The sequence below is a fragment of the Balearica regulorum genome, chromosome 2, assembly GCF_011004875.1.
Source record: "Balearica regulorum gibbericeps isolate bBalReg1 chromosome 2, bBalReg1.pri, whole genome shotgun sequence".
In the NCBI taxonomy this organism is placed as follows: Eukaryota; Metazoa; Chordata; class Aves; order Gruiformes; family Gruidae; genus Balearica; species Balearica regulorum.
This window is the reverse complement of record NC_046185.1, coordinates 97,200,203-97,225,525: the sequence shown is the minus strand read 5'-3', so window position 1 is coordinate 97,225,525 and position 25,323 is coordinate 97,200,203. Positions and strand designations below refer to the sequence as shown.

Genomic DNA, 25,323 nt, shown 5'->3' with positions numbered 1-25,323 from the left:
GAGGAAAGCTCCCTGCGGATCAGAGGTGCCGTGTGTGGAGACAGGGATCCTGCCTGCTTCGGCTTCAGTAAGGCGGGTCCAGGCCTTGGCAGCGTGATGTGCTCAGAGTTAATGAGAGGAGGTGAATTTTTATTTATGAGAACCAGAGTGAAAGTTCCAGGCCAGGAGGTCTTGAGTTTCACAGCTTGAATAAGTGAGAGGAGGCTTGTGCTCCCCTTTCCACTGTGAGCGTGTATTACGAGAGGTAACTGCACGCTCCTGGGAGGTAACGATGTCATTAGGTGGAACTAAAATTGGCATGGAAATGGGCACTTCTTGAAACTTAGAGTGATGCCGAGATGTTGAGAGATGAGTAGTCTGTGTTCCTTCTGGACACCACCCAAGGCTGGAGACTCGAAAGTCCGGCGGCAGGTCTCACTGAAACCATCGCTGTCCTGAAACTCGCTGTACTGCTCGTTGCATTGCGGGAAGAGGATAACCTTGCTGGCATGGGGTGACAAACATCCGTGCAGCTCACTGTTGAAGCATCCTGAAAAAGTTGGTGTGGACCATTTTGGTTTGAGACCAAAGCTGGTTTGGAACAAAATGAAGGAAAATATTTCCAGAAAACTGGAGTTCCTGCTTTTTGATATGGCCTGTCCTGAATGCCCGATACAAATAAGTGAAACAACATATAAGGTTTTTGAAGAGACTTTTTAAAAAAAAAAATTAAGGCAATATATTTGAAAGTACAAATATTTATTGCAAATGTTATTAATTTCTTGCTTGCAGCTGAGCTGTCATGCTTTTAAATAACCACTGGTCTTTGATTAGAGTAATGGGTTTGTAGTTAATCTCCAGAACTGGATCCACCTGTCATGGGACCTGATTACTGTCAGCTTTAGTAATATACAGTCACTACAAAGAAGGTTCTTGTAGCAACAGTTTGTTCGTTGGTTTGTGGTTGGTGTTGGGGTTTTTTTAACTCTTAAAATTGTATCGGCATACATTCCATACTGTGCAATACTGCCAGTTTTGATCGTTGAGAGTAGGACCGTGCTCTGTGAACGGTTTTGATGAGTTCAGCAGTTACCATTAACAGGTTGGTGAAATTGGGCTGTGTTTTGCTTATCTCTGTGGGAGGTCTTTATTGGGTCATATATTCTAGTTTGTATTTTAATTTGGGAGTTGCGTGTTTTTCTTTAGCATGCAAATTTAAAACTTTTGGTAATGCGTAATACTTGTACAGCAGAAATGCAGGTGATTTGGCGTTATTCATTACATTTCAAAGTATAATTCAGACATCTACAATAATTTAAAGTTGCTGTTAGTGCTTAAAACAGTAATATAGTAAAAGTGAAAATTTGCTTAAATTATTTAGTACTTGTTCAGATTCTCTAAATTTACACAAATTACTAGATTCTTTCAAGCTATTGTATTTTGTCCTCTATTTGTCCCCTGCTTTAATACTTCCTTAATCCTATGTGAAGAGATTATGGGCAATATGTCATTAACAATATAAAACAAGCTGTTGTTTACAATAGGCTTTCTCTTTTCAGTTTCGTAGCTGACTATTATGATAACTTTACATTTTAGGGTTTCATGCAACTCAGGAAATAATATCATACAAGCTTTATGATGGGAAAGGCCATCTCAGAGGCTTGTGTTAAACACAAAAGCTAGATTGAGCCCTCGCTTTTCCTGAGGTTGGTACAAACCAGGAAACTGAACTGCAATTTTGAAAAAAAAGAGACCACAGAGGAAAAAATTGTACACCTGAGCTGGGTATGTGCGGTGCAAAGTATAAAGTGTGCAAAAGTCTGTTGTAGTGAAATGTGACTGCAGAGCATTTATATTCTAACTCATCATTGATGATGAGAGAGCTGGAGCACCTCTCCTATGAGGACAGGCTGAGAGAGTTGGGGTTGTTCAGCCTGGAGAAGAGAAGGCTCCAGGGAGATCTAATTGCAGCCTTCCAGTACCTGAAGGGGCCTACAGGAAAGATGGAGAGGGACTGTGTATGAGGGAGGGTAGTGACAGGACAAGGGGTAATGGGTTTAAACTGAATAGATTAGATGTTAGGAAGAAATTCTTTACTGTGAGGGTGGTGAGGCACTGGAACAGGTTGCCCAGAGAAGTTGTGGATGCCCCCTCCCTGGAAGTGTTGAAGGCCAGGTTGGATGGGGCTTTGGGCAACCTGGTCTAGTGGAGGGTGTCCCTGCCCATGGCAGGGGGGTTGGCACTAGGTGGTCTTTAAGGTCCCTTCCAACCCAAACCATTCTGTGATTTTATGCTCTGTAATTCCAGTAAGAGCAAAAGAAGGCCCTGGCCCTGATGTTACAGCAGGCTGATAAACACAAGTACTTAGCAGCCTCGTTTAATTCTAGTATCAGTGACGGTGGCGGTTAGAGTCTGCAGGATCCAGTGCTGTACCTCTTGGTCAGCAAACCTCTGTAACTCTCCATTGTTTCTTACAGATTACTGTGTGACATAGCACTGCCATAAAACTGACTGTTTAGTTGTCTGCAGAAGTCTATCAATTTTTTTTTTAGATACTTCTGTATGAATTCCCTAAAAAGTTGGAGAAGAGCTTAGAGTCAAGTGTGATACCTGCAGTCCTTTTTTTCCACTGGACTTGGTTAGTTTTCAGTTGATGATGTCGCACTGAGTCCCCTTATTTGCCTTTTTTGTTAACTGTAAGTGACCAAGACACCTCTTTCACGAGTCTTCGGTGGAATGGCCTAGCATGCATCAGTGTGGTAGTGAACGTACGCAGTATGTATGATGGTACATAAATATTCTTGTCAGAGTACATAGTTTTCACACCTGATTTGTGCATTTTCATACAGCAGTTTTGACACTTCCATTTGACTGTTGAAGGAATGTGCTGACATTTCTGTACTTTACTTGATTAAGCGTTTTCATACCCTAAAAATTACAGTATATAGTAGAAAAGGAATAAGGCAATAAAATATATTACAGAACAGACAAAATGCACAATTATGTCTGTGATGTGTTACATTACAAAGGACTTCTGGAAGGAAGAAACACTTTATGTGATGCTGTTTCAAGTGCATGTGCCGAAGTAATAGAATTGGACAAAAGGAATAATTGTGAAAGCCTGTGATAAATTTATACTCCAAAAATTACTTGGAAAGCTGATAGGATTTAGGCACCAAAATTAGAGGACTTAGGTCAAAAGTTGAGGTTTGTGATTAGATCTGGGTCTGTTTGTTGCAAATACAAGGGGGTTTATCTTGGTATTTTGGTTCACTTTGTTAGAGAGCAAAAGGTTGGGCATGAAATGTGTGCAAGGTCTCCAAATTTTTAATGTATGTAACTCGAGGAGTTCAGGCTAGGGCTATCTTTGGCGGATATTGCTGAATACCCTTGGAAAACTATGTCTTAAACATCTTATGATGATATTTGTTGAAACAGAGAAACACAGGCACCCAAATCCTGTTACATTTAACTTCATATTATATGTCTCTGTATACCTGTACACAAAATGCATATGTGATTTATCATTGCTGATGCTTTAGATGCAGATGCCGTGTTTTAAAATCACGGAATCACAGAATGGTTTGGGTTGGAAGGGATCTCAAAGATCACCTAGTTCTAACCCCCCTGCCATGGGCAGGGACACCCTCCACTAGACCACGTTGCCCAAAGCCCCATCCAACCTGGCCTTGAACACTTCCAGGGATGGGGCATCCACAGCTTCTCTGGGCAACCTGTTCCAGTGCCTCACCACCTTCACAGTGAAGAATTTCTTCCTAACATCTCATGTAAATCTACCCTCTTTTAGTTTGTCCTATCACTACATGTATTAGAATACTTTCAGAAAGTGTTTGGTTTGGGTTTATAAAAAAACTGACAGTTGATAACTTCCAAGATATAAGTGGTTAGTATGTATCTTAATTTGGCATAAACACTTGGTCATCTGCTTATTACTGGAGTCAACAAATAGTCTTGTTGAAGAAATGGCACTGTTCAAAGTTTTAGACTAGAGTACATGCAGGCTCTTTGGGGAATAAAGTATAAAGCTGAATTCTGAGAAAAAACAATAGATTTAAATATATGAAAGTCCAATTTAGAACCCAGTCATAATTTAAATCATCTATGATGGTTACTTTTTGTTAAATCTGGGGTTTAGCTTTGTTATAGAACGTGCTATTAACCAGCAATCTTATTTTACTGTAGCGGTGGCTTTTTTGGGCAATGGATAAAAACTACTTTATATTTTTCACTGCTAAACTGGTGGTTATCTGGTGCAAAGATTACAAATTGAGATGTCCACTTGGTCACTTGTTACTGGCATCGTGACAGCTGATGTAAGATTCCTCCCTGGTAACAGAAGCAACAGTGAGTAACAAGGTGCAGTCTTCTCCAAGGAAGCAGCGTTTCAAGTCATAACAGCTTAGAAACATTGGTGCATTGTCCAGGCAGATGTTTCCTTTACACAGCAGGCTAGCCTACTTGAGAATGCTGTATTCACACTCATAAGAGGCCAATTTTATTTTTTAATTTTGCCAGGTGTGTAAACCTCAGGCCTGAGGCTTGTTGCCAGCTGAATTTGAGTTCCTTAATCTGTTTGAACAGCTTTACCAGCTGGTAGCTAATTCTGGCATAAGGATAAGGACTACAGAGTTGCATGCTGAATTCTGCATCTCCTATAGAGGTAAGCTGACAGTGGGTGTCAGTTGATTTGAACTTTATTTTGCGTTTTCAGACAGCATAGGCAAAAGATAGAGGTGATGCTGGAGTTCGATTAGCAGTCAGTGGTTTGTATTTAAGCGCTTGGGTTACAGTGAATAAATGCTGCAGTGACTGGTTGTTAGTTTTTCCTAGGCCTATGTAAATAAGTGGATGACTATTGTAAGTTTGCGTAAGTGCTTTAACATCAGTTTTTAGGATTGTGTCTAGTAGGCAGGCGGTGCTAAGGTTAGAATCAAGATTTGTGCATAGGACCTACGGAAACAGACCTTCATCTTAAGCGTTATTGTGTATAATGAAAGCTAGGGTTCAGATTCAAGTTTGGATCAGGATTTGAATTAAGGTTTACATATATTCAAAGATGAGGGTGCAATATTGTTTAATGTGAATTCTTTTCCAAATGACAACTCAGATCTGGTCTCCCACACCATTGCACACGAGCTCCATACTTCTATCTGCAGGCCTTGTAAAACCAAACAATAAACTTCACTCTTCAGCCATTACTGTGCATAATCCAAACTGTCACTATACACTAAGAATTCTGTGAACTTCAGAGCAAGATATGCAAGTGCATTTATAACAACTTGATTTACCTGGGTGAAGAATGCAGGGTTTATATCGCTTCTTCACCTCCCTGCCTCACGAACTTTAAGCATAGCGAGTCTGCTCGCACTACCAAGCCAAACCACAGCATTCAGACCCTAGGTTTACCGTAGCACCCTGTGCAAAATTTGGGTGGTTCTGTCTGTTTTCCCAAACTTCAGCCCTGCCTTCCTTACAGATTACGAACCTGGTGCTGTCTGCAAATTACAAACAAGGAGTTCCATCAGAGCACACCAGCCTTAACCACGCTTCTCTGGTTCTAGGGAATTATGACAGTAATCTTGACTCTCCGGTCCCTGATCTCTCCCTAATCCTAGACTAGATGCTTTCTGTGGTTTGAAGGGTTTAAAGGAACTAGTTACAGTGAAGTGTTCTATCTGTACAGATCTGGGGGATTGTTATTGTTAGGTACAAATAGTAGAGTGTCTCTTTCCTAAAATAGTGTAAAATTACGTTTGTTTTTTTTTTTTTTAAGGATCTGTGTGAGAATGACCATCTTCTTCTGTCTCTTAAACTTTGTATCTGCATCTCAAAGTAGCTGTAATTTGGAGGAGACTAGTGAATATCCTGCTGAGTTATGAGAAGACATTCACCACCGTAAAACAGTCTGGAAGAAGATTTCTCTAAGAAAATCAAAGAGCATAGAATCCTTTAATAAAACAGAAGACATTTAGAATTTCATAAGCTTTTGGCTCTCCAGGTCCTAAAAAAAAAAAAAAAAAAAAGAAAAAATGAATCGTTACACAATCATCAAACAACTAGGTGATGGCACCTATGGCAGTGTGTTGATGGGGAAGAGCAATGAGTCAGGAGAACTTGTGGCTATCAAAAGGTATGTACATCTAAATTCAGTACAGGTACTTACAAAATCTTAAAGATCTTTGCTTTTCAATTTATTGCTGTCTGCCATCTGTGTAGAAAAGAATGTCCTTTTTCTTTTTAAGGTAATTAACATAATTATTTTTTTAAATTAAGATGCTTAACAAGGTGGATCAAACTTCCAGCTAGCAGATCAATAGTGAGACGCATCAGTTTGCATATGTTGCTGATTTACCTTGGCTTGTAAAAATGCATGGTGCTTTTCTTCAGTTAGAACATACTTCCTTCTAAAATATTGTTAAGCTAACACCAAAGGAAAAGCAAAACTAACTGTGCAGTTGGTTAATTAGGGAATTTATTTATATGAATGGTAAGAATACCCATCTTAATGGGTAGATTTGAAACACCTTCCTGCCCTCTCAAATCTTTTTAGGAACTGTATTAAGTTTCAGATATTGCCACAATGATAAATACCAGGTAACAATCTGATCAGGTAAATAAAAGCTGTCTCCTTGGATCTAATAAAGTTGGGTTGTATGTAATCATCAGCATTGTCATACTTGCCTAAAAAGATTGTTAAAAACAACAAAAAATATACTAGAGGAGTGGGGAAGTTCCCCTTGTATTCCTACGGAGTTGCAAGCAGAATGTAAAGTGTTAAGCTGAAATACCAAAAATTGTATGTCGTTGAGATTTTTTTTCCCCTCCATTTATGGATTTACTGCAGAAAGATAATTGTAATATAATTGACTTTTGTCTTAAGAATTTCTGAGATTTTCAGATTTTTTCCTATACTGCTAGTACTGTTACCTAAGTTAATAATGTTAATCTAAAATTTTTAAAAAATCTGCAATTGATTATTTTCATTATTTTGGGGCAAAAGGAACAACACTTTGTGGGAAGTGTTTTTCTTCCTCATGATTTCAGGATTTGAAATCCTTTTGTGTGATTTTTAAGCTTGGGATTTGGGGGGGGGGAGGGGGACAGTTTTAGTTGAAGATGCATTTATTTTAAATGAAAATCTTGGGTTTAAATCTCTTAGCCCTAGGTACTAGAACTTTACAGAAACACAGCAAATAAAATGACATTCGCAACCCTGTCCCATGATCTGAGCAACACCAAATATCCATGTTTTTATCTATGCAAGACTTATAAATAAAACAGTTATAGATAACAATTAGTTTAGAGACTATTGTATGTATGTATGAGTATTGCTTGAAAAAAAATGAAACCATTTTTATTTGGTATTTAATACCTTTGAAGAGGTTTGTAAAAATGACTGATCAAGTCAGATGCTTAATTATAATGTCAAGATACTTTGCAGATTTCAAAAAATATAATTTTCTTGTTTTCCTAGACTATGTAACTTAGGCACAAAGAGGTGACTTTTCTGGTTTGAAATATCGATGTTTTATGTGCAGTGGAACTGTTGCTTTCCTTGTTATTAAGAGCACAATTCAAATTATACAAGGAGATTTTGTGTCCCTGATGTTTTTATAAATACCTTGGAGTATCATGGTCTCTCTGGCTAGCTACCCCTGTAAAAATATGTTTGCAGTGATTAATCATCAAGCACTTAAATTTTAAGCAATTCTAAGAGTTGGGTTTGTTTTTAATTATGTTGCTGTATTCTAGAATGTTTTAAATTGAGTTCAAAATACAGCTAATGCTACACTTGGAAAATAACATGTTTAGATTCTTTGTTCTAAAAGCATTCTGTACTGTTCACTGAAAATACTTTATCTCGGAATTGTATTTCAGAATGAAAAGAAAGTTCTATTCATGGGATGAATGTATGAATTTGAGAGAAGTCAAGGTAAAGTGGTGAACATACCACATTTAAAAATAAGTGTCTGGTTAGGTTTGCATGAAGGAAAAGGACATCTACAGTGTCCAAGCATAAGACTAAACCCTGTGAACTCTTCAAATGGGGGTGACAGATTCCACAAAACCATGGGCTGCCGACACTCCTACAGCTCCTGCTGCTTTATGGAATATCCCACTGTTCTCAAGCAGCGGCCATGTCTCCTAGCCAAGCCTCTTGTCTTTGAGAGAAGATAAAGAAATTGATTTATGGATTTAAGCTGAAGGAGGGTCGATTTAGATTAGATGTTAGAAGGAAATTCTTTACTGTTAGAGCGGCGAGGCACTGGAACAGGTTGCCCAGAGAGGTTGTGGATGCCCCCTCCCTGGAAGTGTTTAAGACCAGGCTGGATGAGGCTTTGGGCAACCTGGTCTAGTGGAGGGTGTCCCTGCCTGTGGCAGGGGGCTTGGAACTAGATGATCTTTAAGATCCCTTCCAACCCAAACCATTCTATGATTCTATGATTTTGTGTGTGTGTGTTTGCGTTTTACCATCCTGCTCTTTCATTTTACTGGCAGATTTGTAGGTGTATATCCAGTCCTTATATCTTGTATTTGGGGCATTTGTAGAAAGCACTGGGAGTTTTGGTTAGCCAAACGATAGAATAACACTCGAAAACCTGAGTTTAAATTCCAAGTCATCCGATGTTTTGGGCATCTGATTTTCTGTGTATACAACACTCTCTAACAATGGAGTTGGGTATCCATAATTTAGGCCTAACTTATTGGAGGTTGCGCATAATCAATATCTCCAAAAAGAACTCCTGTAAGAGAATTCTTGTTCATGAAAATTTCATAACAAAAAATTGATGGGTTTCCTTATTCAGCTTTGTGAGCAAGAGCTGTTACAGCTTCAGAACTTTCATTGTAGGGAATTAGGTTTTTGTGTTAATCTGAAGATTAACAGCTATGATGTAATCCCTAGAAATAGAAGTTTTAAACTACTATTAATATCTTTGCTACTTTTATTTAAAAATTAATTTAAAATGCTATTTTGTTGCTGTCTGAAATGGAGATTACAAGATAAATACAGACTATCAGATGGACATGTTTTTTAAATTCCCTGCTAGAAACTCTTACGTGTTAAAAATTTAGCTCTGCTAAGGAATCCAAGTCACTGTCGAGTTATCTGAAGCTGTGTTTTGCTCTATTACAGTCTCTGAAGAAGCTAAATCATGCCAATGTAATAAAACTGAAAGAAGTCATACGAGAAAATGACCACCTTTACTTTGTATTTGAATACATGAAGGAAAATCTCTATCAGTTAATGAAGGACAGGTATGTCTCTTACAGAACAAATAGCGTGCTGTCATGCTTTATTTAACAATTCTTATGCTATCTTGAAAAACACATTGGAATTTCTGTTTTAGGCTCTTGCAGCCCCACTGATGTGAACAGGAGTTGCTGCACCTGCTTATCTGAGGGTAGAATTCTGCGTTGCTCTGCATTACAATATTGTGTATTGTAATGCTTTTGGAAATAACAGTTTGCTCAGTTGTTAACATGGTAGTTTGCATGTCTTTGGTATGTAGAGCCACGAGAGAAATTCCAAATACTTTTTTTTTCTTTATTAGCCTTCACTTTAATGTATGAAGGATTGCATAAGCACTGTTCATTCTGCTTTTGCTGTTGGATTTGGCTTAAGGTGTGGATGGTCATCTGCACGTATATGCATGCATGCTGATAAGACCGACGTATATATGGACTGTGCGATGTTGCAGTCTTGGACAAACAGTACATAGCAAGGTTTGCAAGGTGGACTTTGGAATAGGACCTGCCTTTTCAATAACGTTTTTCTATGCTGAATTCTTTTGCCTTTAATGTGTGTTTCCTTCTGACATTGTCATGCACCTTGATCTCCTAATGTGCAAACCTCTTAGGTTTGCATCCTGAGATAGCTGCTAGTGGTATTAGCACAATGTTACCCTACAGCTGAGAAGCATTGCTCTCAATCGGGGTTCCCTGGAGGGTACCACTGAGTTACACACCTACCACACTGCTACGCTGTGCGCTCTCTTCCTTGCTTCGTTACTGTGTGTTCCATGTTCATCTCGTCAAGCACGCTGCTGGCCAAGCAGCTTCTACAGAGAGATAGGATCATGAACCTCTCTGCGGAGAAGTCCCTCTGCAGCACTCAGAATGAAATTAAGGCCTGGCAGCAAGTGATTTTTGAGATGAGCTAGCTGCATCTATCTTACTTTGTGCTCAGGACATGACAGGTCTGTTTTCATCTGTTTATGAAGTGTTGTGCAAAGTGGAGAAATACAAATGTTCTGAAAATACATTATTTTTTTTTAATTATGTGAAGTTGTTAATCTGTTTCTTCACAGAAACAAGTTGTTCCCTGAGTCAGTCATCAGAAACATGATGTATCAGATATTACAAGGGCTAGCTTTTATCCATAAACACGGTAGGTTTCATCCTAGAGTTTAACTGTATAGCACTTCTTTAGAAAATAAGATAATACACAGTAATCACATGAATAAAAATATCTAGCAAAGGCTATTAATTATCTCTAAGAAATATTTTTATCTGCTTCAAGTATGGTGCATTTTTAAACCATACCTGAAGTTATACCTTGTTTTTCTATAATCAGGTATTCCTTTTTCTTTTTGAGATCATTGGATATTGTTCATACACTGTTGAGTAATTTTTTCCTCCTTACTTATCAGATGAATAAAAAAACTGAAGAAGCCTGTATGCTGTGCTATACTATGCATTTCTGTTTCCTCAAAAAGATCTATTTAAGGAGCATTGATACTTTACAAATGGCAGTTTCTCCTGTCTTGAGATACTATAACTAATATGATACCCTACATCTAAAAAAAATACTAACATAACAGGTTCATGAAGAAATTCAAACAGTGTCTTTATCAAATACAACCTGGATTTAAATGTATTGAGATGGGCCTTTTCTAGCAATTACAAGCACAGTCTAAATAAGAGGTGCTTTGTGCTTACAACAACAACAAAAAATTTCACAGCATTTACAAAACTTTTAATTCTCATGTTTAATACCTGTCTGCAAACTGCATTCTGACATACCGGCATTAAACTCCTTTGCATGTAAAAAAAAAAAAAAAAAGTAATTTACTGTCTTGCTCAACTTGTTTATTTAGTACTCGTCCTTCTCATCACATTGGTAACCCTAACACTTTCCAAAGACAATAAAGTATTAGCTGAAAATGAAATAAGAAACAGTGTTCCCAGTGATCTCTGCTTGGCTTTCATGTACCCTGGCGAGGCCTGTTGATGAACTTAAATAAATAATTAGTTCTGTTCAGTATTATCAAATACCCAGAAACTGCCATTTCATGTCTTTCTGATCAAGATCACATACTGTTCTCTGATTATTAGCATCCTCTTTTCCTTCCTCATTTCTACATGAAATAAATGAGAAAATTAGAATTTAATGAAAACTTCCATTTCTGAGTTACAATATCAATATTTTGTTTTGACTGTAAGTGTTTGGGAATGATGGGTGTGATAAATGTGAACATTTACATTTCACTGTAATAAGTTCAGCCAATTTCTTAGAGCGGTTGTCAGTTTCTGTATGTAGAAATTGAATGCTTCACTGTAGCAAGTGAATTTCAATCAAATTGATTTATATTATAACAAATTGTGTGTACCAATTAAACAGCAGAATTTATTTGCTTAGCAGCTTAACCACTGTCCAAGTATATAGGTGCTCAAGCCAACAGTAAGCATTAAAGAAGCTTTATGTGCCTACTAATGCTAGCATTCCTGAGCAGAATTTTGATATCTTCTATACGTCTGTGTCTGAAAATTGTTGTCACAATGATAAACAAACTAGTTAAAAATCGTTCAAGGGATTTTATAAATCACGTAAGTGTCAGATGCTCAATTTTCCATTATCCGCAACTGATAAAGCGGTTGTAGTTTTTGCCAAAGATTTCATTCTGAAATTGCGTTGTTATTTGATATTGCCGCAATAGCCAATTGATTTTTCCTTTGTGTGTTAGTGACAGTTTACGTTTGTTAATTTAAGAACACTTGGTGTAATAATCACTGGAGGGCAAATGTGTGTGCTTGTTGGGGAGAGGGTTGCCGTTAATTTATTTTGAATTTGAAAAAGAAAAAAAAAAGCTATATTCTTTCAAAATATCTCAAAGTAAATTTTGGATTACTCTGTTAAAAGGTTGCTGTTTAAGAAGCGATGACACAATAATTTGCGATTCTTTTCTGTCTGATTTTCTATAGGATTTTTTCATAGAGATATGAAACCTGAAAACCTTCTCTGTATTGGACCAGAACTTGTGAAAATAGCAGATTTTGGTTTGGCTAGAGAACTAAGGTCTCAGCCACCTTATACAGATTATGTTTCTACCAGGTGGTAAGTATATTTAACAAGTTAATACATTATCTTAACTAATTACCTTTCTCTTACTATTTTAATTTATCTATTATTTCTTTCTATCCTCATAGGTACCGTGCTCCTGAAGTTTTGCTAAGATCATCTATTTATAGCTCACCTATTGATATGTGGGCAGTTGGCAGCATAATGGCTGAATTGTACACACTAAGACCTCTTTTCCCAGGCACGAGTGAAGTAGATGAAATCTTCAAAATTTGCCAAGTATTAGGGACCCCAAAGAAGGTAACACTTCTTAAAAAAACTCACACAGTAGTATTTAAAAAAAAAATTACATAAGATTATTATAAAACTTTGAATGTTATCTCTTTTTCAGAACATACATATAAATTATTGTTTTAGTAAGTTTCCTGCAGACTTAAGGTTTTCTGAACTGTATTTAAGTTTCCTTTAAGGCATGTAATGCTAGTCTTTTGTTGCATATTAGCATTCATTGTATATCGTATTGTTATGAGTAGCCTTGCTCTCCTCTGATGAAAGCCAGATAAAACTGCTTAACACAGTTATTTAAAGCTATGCATATTAGCCAGAAAATCTGAAGTTCCACAGGATTTCGTCTTGCCACAGCGGATGAGTTTTCCTTTCCTAAAAGTGTAATTCTTCTAGGCTGGCACCCAGAATTTGGAGTGTAGAAGATACCATAAATAAGACAAATGATGCTTTGCTTTTTTTTTAAGGAATAAAGGAAACATTTGATCTCAAACACAGATCTCTCATAAAATATTATTAGCAATAAAAAGTCATGGAGGAAAAATGTGCAGTATTTTAGAGAGGAAACAATTATTTTCTGGAAGGGCTAAATACTATTTAAAATTACAAGGAAGGTGTGGGTAGTGCATATAAAAAGATACACAATTATATTTATGTCAGTTAAAAGCAAATAGATATATGAACATGCAAGAAAAGAATAAGTTTACCTTTGAAATTTTGAATAAACTGAAAAAAGACAATATACTTTTTTGAGAATAAGAGATGGCAGATGCATATCAGTACTTTGTGGGAGCAAACAGAACTATGTGAAATAACTGACTGAACACGGAGTCTCTAGATCTGGAAAACCGAAGGGTGGGAGAGAAAAACATCAGTTTCATTGGTGTTCTACTGATATAAAATAAAGCATAATTCTTGTCTAGTAAAGGAGCTGTTATTGATAGAGAAGGAGAAACAGAAAACTTAAAACAGAAATAGATTAACCTTAGCTAGGAACATGCAGAGCTTGAAGTGGTGGAAAAACATCCGAGAGAACATACTCAGAAACAGGTGCAAACTCATGACAGAGAAGAGAGTAAAAGGTCAGAGGTGGAGAGTTACAGATGATATGTTGTGGAAGTGAAAATTGAGTCTAGAGGACTAAATGAAAATTGCTACGATGTGTAAAACAGTGCTAGCTATGACAATTGTGCATCAGAAAGAACGTGTAACAGGAGTGGTATTTTCAGACTTGCGTTTTCAAGCACAGGTGTTAAGTTTCTTAAGCAGCTCACAAATCTAGGATAGTAAGAACAATGTTTTGATGTATGTTAAGAATATCTGTGAAAGAGAGCAATGTACTAGCTTCTGGAACATTTTCAATGTACAGTATAAACAAGTTCTGGAAGTGCAGGGAGATCAGAGAGAGGTTTTCACTGTGTGTAGTAGCAGGGCAGTGCTGAGCTGACTGCTGTGTTTTTTCTCCAACATTCTAAATAGTTGAGCAGAAGCAAATTGTGACTGTTTACACTGTCATTCCTGGATTGCTTGGGAAAGCAGGGAGCATTACCAGCTCAGTCTTACAGAGAAAACTGTAGCCTCTTCTAAAGACCCCAAGGGTTAGAGAGACTGTAAATCAGCCTTCTAGGATCAGGAAACTGTAATTACTGCCTTTGTGCCCCTGTCATCTGCTGGGTAGACTTAGGAATTTTATCTCCTTATGACAATGCTAAGGCCTTCTTCAGGGAGATCACCATGTAAGAAGAGTACTTAAATATTATGATAGGAATTATCACAGCAAATGGTGCATTTGATACAGGTGAATTACTGTTCTGCATTCTGAAAAAACGCAAGCAGTTGTTTTAATAGTCTGGTTTTGCAGATAGTTTTAGAAATAGTGATTTTTTTCAGATATATGTTTTCATTTATGCCATTATCCTGCAATAAGGAATTACAGGAATTATGCCCAGAAGCTATCTTCATTCCAATTTGCCTTTCTTTAAGTCCGTAATACCATACTAATGACATCTGTGAGTCTGGGTTTTTTAAATAGTGATACGCAACTGTTTTGCTTTATTTTATAAAAGAAGTTGCTTTATTTATAAAATGAGGCTTTATTTATAAAGTAAAGCAATAAGTTGCACCATTCAAGTACTAGCAGTGATGGTACACTAGGAGTGTGCCAATTTAATGAAAAAGCTGATCACAATCTGAAAAGGAGAGATTAATAAAATGCATTTTGATTAGTTGAAGGTTGGCAATGGCACTTTAAATAATTCCAAATTCTTTCTTTTTAAAAATTGAAACGTATATTTAATTTTTGCACATGTACTGTGTTCAGCCTATGCCTGTACTTCACCAGTTCAATACTCAGCCCTTGCTACTCAGTTCTAAATCATTCCTTTAGCGCTATCTCTGGCAGACACAATGTTACCAACTCAAAGGAGGGAGATGCAGCAGAGAAGGAAAGAGTCTACCTCCGTTAATTTAAATGAACAAATTATTCTCTGAGGTGGAATAGAAAGTCACTTGAAGTCTTGAGACTTATTTTAACCAAAGTTGGTTTATAATTATATTTGAGTACTTTAATTACCATAGACTCTGTTAATAGAGCTAAAACTGTAAGTTGATGTACATAATGAGTAATAGCTTTCATGGTATCTTAAGACCAAATTCTATCAAATCAATCCAGTTTACTCCTATAGCAGTGTAACAAGCTTTGTGGATAGAGGAGAAACACTAATATCATACACTGTCTTCAGTAAGGCTTCTGACACCGTCCCTCACAGCATTCTGATCGGCGTATTTATATAAACAAACTGCATGATAAGTGCATACCTGTTTGGAAAGCCTTATTCAGAGAGCAGGCTTTTCTGGTTTGCACTCAAAATGAAAGATAGATTGATGAATAGTACTCTTCAGTGATAGTGCATCTGATGAAATTTTTTAATTGTATAAAAGGCTTTCTAACAGAATAGATTTTTAGAATCATAGAATGGTTAGGGTTGGAAGGGACCTCAAAGATCATCTAGTTCCAACCACCCTGCTACAGGCAGGGACACCTTCCACTAGACCAGGTTGCCCAAAGCCCCATCCAACCTGGCCTTGAACACTTCCAGGGAGGGGGCACCCACAACAGGGGGCAACTTGTTCCATTGTCTCACCACCCTCACAGTGAAGAATTTCTTCCTACTATCTAATGTAAATCTACCCTTCTTCAGCTTAAGGCCATTACCCCTTGCTATCACTCCATGCCCTTGTAAACAGTCCCCCTCCAGCTTTCTTGTAGGTCCCTTCAGGTACTGGAAGGCTGCTATAAGGTCTCCCTGGAGTCTTCTCTTCTCCAGGCTGAACAACCCTAGCTCTCTCATCCTGTCCTCATAGGAGAGCTGCTTTTACTTAAGTTGGTAGACAGCAGACTGGCAAGGACAGAATATGTTAGAAGACAAGATTAGAATGCAGAGTTTCTTATAAAATTAGAGATGTAGCTTTGAAAAAAAAAATTCTTTAGTAATGTGTAGAGGGCTGTACCTAGCCAGGAATAACCAGCCACATAAACATCTGTGGATAACTATACAGCTGACATGCCTGTAGAAGAGGATGTAGGAGCTACATAGTGCGTTGTATGTCAACAATATTTGTTAAAGCAAAGATAAATACCATACAACTGTGTAGATAAAGGAGTATAGTCCACTGATGTATGAACTAATCTTCCTGTTCCGCTTGTTGTATTATGTTCAGCTGTAAGTTTTGCCTTTCAGGAAAGAAAAATCAGAGTCCAGAGAATAGGGAAAATGTAAAAAGCCTAGACCTAGGAATTCAATTGTTTGGGCTTCTTTACCATACAGAGGAAGACTGGAACAAAGGAGAAATAATACACTTTCTAACGTACAAAAAGGCTGCTCTAAAGAGACAAAAGAAATAGTCCTTTTTGGTATCCATGGATGATAGCATACTCAACAATGGTCTTGTATTGCTTCAAGAGAAAAGTACATTTTTCTAATCTTGAGGAGGATTAAGCTCTGGAATAGACTGTTTTAGAGCAGTTGTGGAGTACCAGAAACCGGAAGCTTTTTGAGACTAATGCCTGTCAGGAAGGGACAAGGGTATGGCCTGGATGATCTCTTGAGGTCTTTGCTAATCTTATTCTGTATTCAAACAGTGCAATTATCAGGCAACTAAGGACTTCAGGTTTTACTTCTGGCAAGTTAAACATTAAAAAAAAAAAAGTGTTCATCTGGTGGTCATGTTTTTTTCCTGTTGCAGTAGTGTCTAGTTGTAATTTAATCATTGACTATCTTAATCGTGGGATAAGGGGTATATTGCATAGGCTGCATCATGGTTACACAACCATGGAATGCTGGGTGGAAGGGCCTTGCTTCTACTATTCCCATAAAGAAGGTATGTTGAAGTCAGCTGTTTGATGTCATTTCTGTGACAGATGGGATGTTCAGTACTGCTGCACTCTTCCCTCCTTCAGATAGAATATGTCCAAGCGTGGTATCCACAATGATGGTTCCACCCTTACCTACAGGAGAGCTTGAGAAGGACTGCTATTGGAGACTGATGCTGTGTTCACTGGTGGTATAATAGTTGTAACAGAAAATAGGAATGCCTGTTTTCCACTGTATAGGAAGGAGCTATGCAGACCAAGCATGACTTAAGCTACATAAGATATATAGTCTTTGTTCTTTTTTTGTGCTCATTTTTTCTTTTCATTGAAACAGAGTGACTGGCCAGAAGGATACCACCTTGCTTCTGCCATGAATTTCCGTTTCCCACAATGTGTCCCTATAAGCCTAAAAACTCTCATCCCAAATGCAAGCAACGAAGCAATACAGCTTATGAGTGATATGCTGAACTGGAATCCAAAGAAGAGACCTACAGCAAGTCAGGTCTGAGCACCTGAATGATTAAGTATATGACTGAATTTTCTTGCATTGTTAAAAAATTGTAGATATAGAAACCTATTGCTTGTCCTAACACTGGTAGCCAGAGAAAAGTCTTCTCATTTTTGAACACTGTGGTGAGAATTAGACTGAGTAGTGAGGAGAGAAAGTTCTAATCTGGTTCAGCAGACATCATAACACTTTGTCTATACAAGACACAAAAACATCTGAGCTGCAGGTTTCCTGAATTGTAACTATAAGTCACCTGGGTCTTCATTTTTCCTCCCCCATCTGTATGAAGGGGGATATTGAAAATTAAGCTTTGCTTTTTCTGAAGCTGCAGATGAAATGCAGTGTGGAAGAACTAAGGATTATTTTTACCTGAAGGTGGGATGTAAACTGTGCTAAGCAATAAGGAAAGAACTCTGTGAAGAACATACCAATAGGTCACAAGGTCTCCATTTTTCTCCAAGTTAATTTTAAAACATGAAGTATGTATATTTTAAGTACCAAAGATGGTTACATTCTATTGATTTTTGAGTATTCATACCTAATACAATCCTATTTAGAAGGTATAAAAGGGGAATACAATTGGGAAACAAAAAGGACACATTGCACGTTATCCTAGGTGAATGTAATGTAAGTGATCCAGGAGTGGTTAAGCAGATGGTGCAAAGTAGATCAACTATTTCTCTCCACTTTATAAAGCATATCTATGTTAAAGTCACTGAGATCTAACTGTAGTCTGGTGCTATATACCTCTACACAGAATGCTGCACAATCCTTTATGAAAGCAAATAACCAGCTTTTGCCCAAGTGAGTTGTCAAGGAAGCAGCTGCAGCAGTTGTCTAATCCACAGCCAAAAGGGAGACTTTAATGCATATATGTGGAAATGCGTACAAAGGCAGCAATTCTCAAGTGCAGCTGAGGCAAAACATCTCTTTGAGAACTAACAAAGAGTAGGATCCTACCCAGAAGGAGTAGCAGAGTGTGTTGTTTTGACACAGGAGCTGTATCAGTAAGGTATCTCCCTGCTGTGCATCTAGTGGTGGACATGAAAAGGTCAGAGAAAAAGAATAAAATGCATATCTGCCTGAAGCCAGATGCTGTAGTTTCCTAATAAATACCATGAAAGTACAGCAACCACAGTGAATGTACTTCAAAGCAAAACAGACCCAGGAAAAACCGATGATAAGAAAATGCAGGAGAAACTCTGCTCATTAACATCCCCTAATGGTAAATCCTATACATTAATATTAAATGGTAATCATCACACTTCTGGTTTGGGGGGGGGGGGGGGTGGGTTTAATTAAAAAAAAAAAAAAGCCAAAACATAGTTAGCAGTGGAAACATGTAATAAAGCATGTGGTAAAGGCAGTGGAAACTACCTGTTCTAAGATTGGAATTTGTTATTGCATGAATATAGAATGGTACTGAATGTAAAATGTACCTTAAAACACAGACTCCACAAAACCTAGAAGTAAAGGATGGAAAGAAAGGACGTGACTGCTGTAACTGTACAAGTGGATCCATCTTACTAAAATATGATGGGAAGAGTTTAAAGTACGGAACTGACAATTAGCAATACCTGCTGTTTACATATGATCTTATTATGCCTCCATCTTCTATCTGTGCTGTAGAGCTCCCTCAAGTTCTTTAGAAATCTGCTTAGATCCTTGATGAGGTTACCAAAGTCAACATTTTGAAGTAAAATATTATATTATATCTTCTTCTCAGGCTTTGAAGTACCCTTACTTTCAAGTTGGCCAAGTTTTAGGACCTCCTCCGCAGTTTCTGGAGAAGCAGACTCCTATTAAAGCAGTTCAGCCAACAGAGCCAAAGCCAGCTTTACCTAAACTGGAAACTTTATCCAAGCCAGAACCTCTGTCTTCACCTGATGTACCCAACAAAACACAGCCGCAGCCCCTGTCAAAGGTTAACCACCAGCCTCTCCAGCAAATTCAGTTGCCTCAGAATACAGCTAACCAGCAAGTACAAAACCAGCAGCAGCCACAGGCACAACCATTTTTTCCAACTATCAATAAAAACTCATCACCAGTAAGTTGTCTTCAATAAATGCTTAGGTGGTTCTTTTACAAGTTCTTACTACATTCAGCCAGGTGATCCCTTGAAAGTTATCATACTGTTTATTAGAGGAAATGCAGATAGATAATTAGGGACTAATTAAGGATATAACTAGCCACTTATTAAAATTTTACAGCAAATCAGAAGAATAGATTGCTTGTAACAACAATGTATGTTCATTTATAACAGCCCCTACTGGCATGCTTATGCAGTAATGTAGTTAAGGAAGCTATTGTTTATTGACTTTTGAGAAACAATTCACAAAAATTTTGTTAGTATGCAATAGAGAAGTGGAAAGGGAGAACTTCATTTGCCTCAAGCAGTTCGTCGAATTCCTAAGCTGGTAAGAATTTAACAAGGAAGATTTTTAGCAAGATGAATATTAAACTTTAGTTTGCAATCTTTATTTGGTTTTCCACTTACACTTGCTGAACTCCAATATAAAGTATGATAAAAATAATAGGTATTCAGAATACTGGAAAACAAACTATAGTCCAATGAAAGGACAGTTTTAATACCTAATAATTTATTTGGAAGACAATGTTAAGGAAAGGCCTGACTAACTTCTTTTATTTCCTGTATTTACTTTGGGGACACAGCAATTGGTACTCCTAAACCCTGAGCACCACTGTGCCCTACTTCTTGCCAGTTTATCTACCATTGTCAAGAGAGCATGAGTTCAGCACAATACCAGTAGTAGAGGCTGACCATTGAACTGGATCTGCAAATAGAATGTCAGCTTCACTACTTCAGATAATTTGAGCAATTTGACGGTCCAAAAGAGCTACACTCAAAATATCTGCCAACATTATCGTTATGCTTTGTGCTTAAAATCATTCTAAGACTATGACCAAAATACATACAACACAATGGGAAAAATTCCCCTCAAATTTCTTAAGGGGTAGTGAGGAGGTGAACTAGATACAAAATATAAAATTTTAGAATTGAATGGTTTGGGGTTTTTTTTTTCCCCTTTTTAATATAGAAACAAGCAGCTAGTGGCCCTCAAAATGGTGCAGTGGGTCCTAAAAGCTGCAGAAGACGATGGGGTCAGACTTTGGTAAAGGCTGTGGATAGCTGGGATGACTTGGATGACACTGAATTTGGAATGTCATGTTCAAAGAAGCCTAGTATTGCACTGTTAAAAGAAAAGAAAAACAAGGAATGCCTTTTTAGGTAAGTCCTATAATTACAAAATTACAATTTGGGGTTTTTTTATTAAAGAGTGTCCAGTAGATTTGTAGATTGATTAAGACAATTTGCTAAAAATTAAGTCACCAAAATTCTGCAAGAATACAAAGAGCTGTATGAGCAGACCAGCTTTGGGTGTGGTGTTGATACAGTACCAGTAATATCCAAACTGAATCAAATTTGTTTTCAGCCACTGTGTGGTTTAGGTGTTCGTTGTGTTATTTAAAAACTGTGTGTTTTACTAAAATCAGATACATTAACTTCATTTCCTATGTCAGCTAAATTAGGTACTAAGTTCTGCCAAAGTTACCCACATTTGCTTTTACTATTTTTCTTCAAAGTCCCTGGTCAAACTTTGATGAAGTATGAGATTTGGCTGTTACTTTGTGGGAATAAATTCTACTGCTGAAAGTAGGAGAAGAGAAGAGCACTGCACTCTTCAGGCTAGGGTCAGCTAGTGGTATTCCAAGCTGGAGCTGTTGGTCACATTGTTTGAACATTCTGATTTTTTCAGTGTGCCAGAACCAAAAGCTGCATGCTGTATCCAGCCAGGAGGGGAAAATAAGGTTCTGATGAGAAATGATTCTGGAAGATCAAATACATCAGCAAAACAGTACTACCTAAGGCAATCAAGATACCTACCTGGTAAGGGTAAAAGTCAACACATATGGAAAATACAAGCTGTGAACAATTTACATACAGTACACTTGAACTTTAGATTTCTCATAATTTTGCTTTTCATAACCAGGCTAAACTTTCAAGTTTTGGACTAAATGCCTTTCCCAGAACATATATCATCAAAATTGATACAGAAGTTCCTGGCTACGTAAATGTGGAAGAAAGCTCAACACTGCTTGTACACCATAAAAGTTCACAGGCCCTCTTATGGCCAGTAACATATAAAACCCTCAGTAATATAAATCCAATATAAAGCTTCCCTATCTAAAGATAACACAAATGGAAAGCCCATCTGTGTTTCTTATCTTTTTTTAAGCATCCTTCTAATGTCTCTTTGGTTTTAGTAGAGTTTTCAATGAGAAAAGCATAGATGTAAAAAATAATTAATTTCAGCACTTAAGAGAATAATAGCTCCAAGGAGCATATTTATCCATATTACTTCTGTTACCACTAGATCTGGGAGCTGTTTTCATGCAGTGTAATCCCATTAACTCTTGTAATGCTCATAACATGCTAAACTAACAAGAACCTCTTTGTCCTACTTTTTAACTTATCCCTTGAAGTAGTAGTTTATTTTCAGCCTTGAGAACCCTAGTTTTTGATAGGTATATTTAATTTGTGTTAATTGTTTGAGAGTCAAAGATATAAATAGTAAGAGTATGATTTTATGGAAACCAAGTAACCGTACTAAAAAAGCTTTTAAAAGTTTTCTTGAAAGCATGAGAATTTTTCTTAAATCAGTGTCTCTAGTTTTCATGGTTTGGTTGAAAAATCTAACCTAATCAATGGACATTGTTCTTTTACATTAATGATGTTTACAATGTATCACAAATAATTCAATGTTGTTTTACTGTTCTAGAAATGTCCATTTTTTATTGGCTGAATTATGTTTGAAAATTGGTGTTTATAACATTTTCCATAATTTGTTTTCTAAGGTGTAAACCCTAAGAGTGTCTCTTTAGTAGCAGTCAATAAAGAAGGATCACATGGAACCTGGAACAACCAGTTATTTTCTAAACCGCTGGCACATACTGGAGGAGTGACTTTTAACAGAAATACTACAGGTAAAAGTGTAATTAATTAAAAGTGGTCACATGATATCTCATCAAACTTTAATTAATTTAGTTAAGACTATCTGGTTTAACTTCTGTTATCAGGCTTAGCTTCTAGGCTAGCAATTTTTTCTTGTTTTAATGACAGACTCTTAAAATAACAGCTTCTTCATATGTAAACTATGTATTTTGCTTTCAGATCATAAAGTATAGACCAGCCCCTATTATAAAGTCCTGTCAAGATAAATTTTGTCTATAATCCTCTTAGACCTTTATTTTACGGTGTTAATTTAAACAAGTAGTTTGACCTCATTACTGCCTGGTCAGTGTGTCATGGAACACTTCTCAAACAGCAGGCTCACATATGAAGAAAAGATGGTGGGTGGTATACTCACGTAAGAAAAGTACTGCCTAATATTCTAAACATGTCTTTTAACAACCTACCAGCCTTGTCCTAAATACTTTGCTGCATGAAAAGTCCCCATATTTTCAGCCAGGAACTTGCAGTTAAGGTGCCTTTTGGTACTATGTTTTGTGAAGAATGCTATTATGAGCATTTTATAGAGTGAAGACTAAGACTAGTTAAACGGCTTATCTAAGATTTTACTGAGGAAGGCATCAGACTCAAGACTAAAAATCTATCTTCTGACCATCAAGCCCTATACTTTAAGTACACAGTCCCATCACCCTGTTACAGGAGGTTACCTTGTTAACAACTTTGCAGCCATTGTCCAGCTAGCGTGAGCTATTCCCAAATACCTGAATGGCAATACACCACGTAGCCTTACATCCTTGTGCAGAAAGAACTTTAGAAGATTTGTTTACATGCAGATGCTGCACCCCTTTTTAACAGAACTTTAGTAGCCATTCTGCAGTGTGAACAAACCTCTGAATGTCAGGTGAGCTCTAAGTTGTTCATCTGAAATTATGCAAAAGGTTTTAGGAAGTGGAACAGTAACAGCACCTACCAGAATTTTGATGGAATAGAATGGACTTTTTTAAGCAATCACCGTGTGTACCTTTTTATTTTCCAAAATACAGTATCTGGGTGCCTCAGAATGAATTAATATATTTGTAAAATAGTCTTGGAAGGGAATTCGGTGCAAAAAGGCAAAGAGCTGTTTCCAAAAGTATGCATCAATAAGCAAGACATCTACCTACTGAATTGCACTGAATATAAAATGCTAACGGTAAAAATCCTGCTTTTGTCTTAGTGACTGACTTTAGGTATGTACCAAAAGTTTAAAGAAAAAAACCCCTAAAACTGATTATTTTGTATATTTGAAAATACTTGGTATTATTTGTCAGTATCTTAAATTGCATGTGATGTTTCACATACCGAGCAGGCAACAATATTTAAAACAGACACACATGAAACCAGGATAGCTGGAGCACTGGTCACAGATATAAAACACGTGTAAATTATGTATGTTTTCTTTTTTCATATTGACAGAACTGAAGGTTGACACTGTGCTGTTTACTGTTTAAATAACTACTTTTAATTTAACTGCTTTTTTTTTCTCCTCATCCACAACATTGCCCTATGGTGAAAGAAGTTAAGAGTAAATAGTTACAAATGCTTTATTTATGAAGAATTGTAAGGTTAGGATCAACTTTGCAGATACGCCTGAGTGCTTAAACTTGTGATTTATGTATTTGTGTGACTGGAATGTGATTGCATTGTTGGTAAATCAGATTTTTTACTCCATTATTAGAAAGGACCTTGTAAAGTAACTAGTTAGAGTAGCATTTCCTGCTTGAGAAAACATAGGAATGAGGCACGATACTTACAAACATGTCAGATATTTATTCTTTCTTGCTTTGTTTTCCCTCATTTCTTTTATATCACCTACCCAGGTTCTTCATATGCTTTTTTCTAAAGTTCTGTCTTCCCATCTTTTTCTTCATTTTCCTTGTCTACAGATGAGAACTTAATTATACCTATTGAAAAGCTATCATGCAAAGAAAGGTTGAATGAAAAATTAGAGGATCCAAAAGGTAATTTATAGTAATTATAGACAGGTTCTTTGCACATTTCATATTTATGTTTTACATTTTCTTGTAAAAATCACACTTACAATGCAGATTCCAAATGATCATATACTTCAGTTTCAGTTACAATCTGTTCTGTCAAACCTTGCTCTCTTCATTGGGACTTCTTCTGGACTCTTGACACTTATTTTCCCTGTCTTTTGAAGCACAGTATTTTATTACCCTAATTATAATCCACACCATGTGACTGCACTGTTGCTGGGTAACGGTGAAGAAGCGATCCTAAAGCAGCAGCATACGCTGTCTCCTGAAGGACTGCTTGTTCATAGCAGCGCTTGGGACTTGCACCATTGACTGCATTCCGATTCTCTGTTGCACTGATTTTACAGTGCTGTGATTGCATAGATTTTGGTGGTTACCTTAGTGTGAGGGGGTGGAAACTCAGGTTTCCAGGCAGCCTACTGTGCGTCTAAACACGTCCTTTGCTGCGAGCATTGTAAAGCTCCTGGAATGTTTCACCTCTCCCCCACATTCTGGCCCCTCTGGTGTGTACTGCCTGTGTGATACATCTCATTGCAACTATTTGTAGGGTATTTTGAACTCACTACCCAGTTCAAACAATTCAATGACTTTATCCTTTATGAAGAATCAGGCATGTGTTGTTTGAGGTAGGGGATATGGCCTGGGCCACGTTTACACTTGCTGACATCATTGCCGTGAGTGCTTGCCTATATATCTGCTGCCAGACCTCCTGGATGCCTGATGGATGAATAACTTCTATAGCAAGAATTCTTTTGTACAGCAGTGGTCACAGGTAAGGACCTGTGCTTTTCAATAGAGGTTTGGTTTGGGGGTTTTTTTATTTGTAGT

At 37.2% G+C, this 25,323-nt stretch overlaps 1 protein-coding gene across 6 annotated transcripts in view; it reads left to right on the top strand.

Annotated features, from left to right (window-relative positions):
• The window catches only part of MAK (male germ cell associated kinase), a 34,629-nt gene that overhangs the window by 446 nt on the left and 8,860 nt on the right, over positions 1–25,323 (top strand). For 2 of the 6 annotated variants that reach the window (XM_075745008.1, XM_075745011.1), the window contains exons 2-13: positions 5,774–6,130; positions 7,879–7,933; positions 9,137–9,258; positions 10,311–10,390; positions 12,205–12,337; positions 12,430–12,601; positions 17,293–17,460; positions 19,193–19,513; positions 20,526–20,716; positions 21,246–21,376; positions 22,345–22,473; positions 24,385–24,459. In XM_075745008.1, the coding sequence (XP_075601123.1) occupies positions 6,030–6,130; positions 7,879–7,933; positions 9,137–9,258; positions 10,311–10,390; positions 12,205–12,337; positions 12,430–12,601; positions 17,293–17,460; positions 19,193–19,513; positions 20,526–20,716; positions 21,246–21,376; positions 22,345–22,473; positions 24,385–24,459 (1,678 nt within the window). In that variant the 5' untranslated portion in view covers positions 5,774–6,029. Of the gene's footprint in view, positions 1–4,515; positions 4,661–5,773; positions 6,131–7,878; positions 7,934–9,136; positions 9,259–10,310; positions 10,391–12,204; positions 12,338–12,429; positions 12,602–17,292; positions 17,461–19,192; positions 19,514–20,525; positions 20,717–21,245; positions 21,377–22,344; positions 22,474–24,384; positions 25,268–25,323 lie in introns of all 6 variants that reach the window. The other 4 variants (XM_075745010.1, XM_075745012.1, XM_075745009.1 and 1 more) reach the window with 3 other exon arrangements.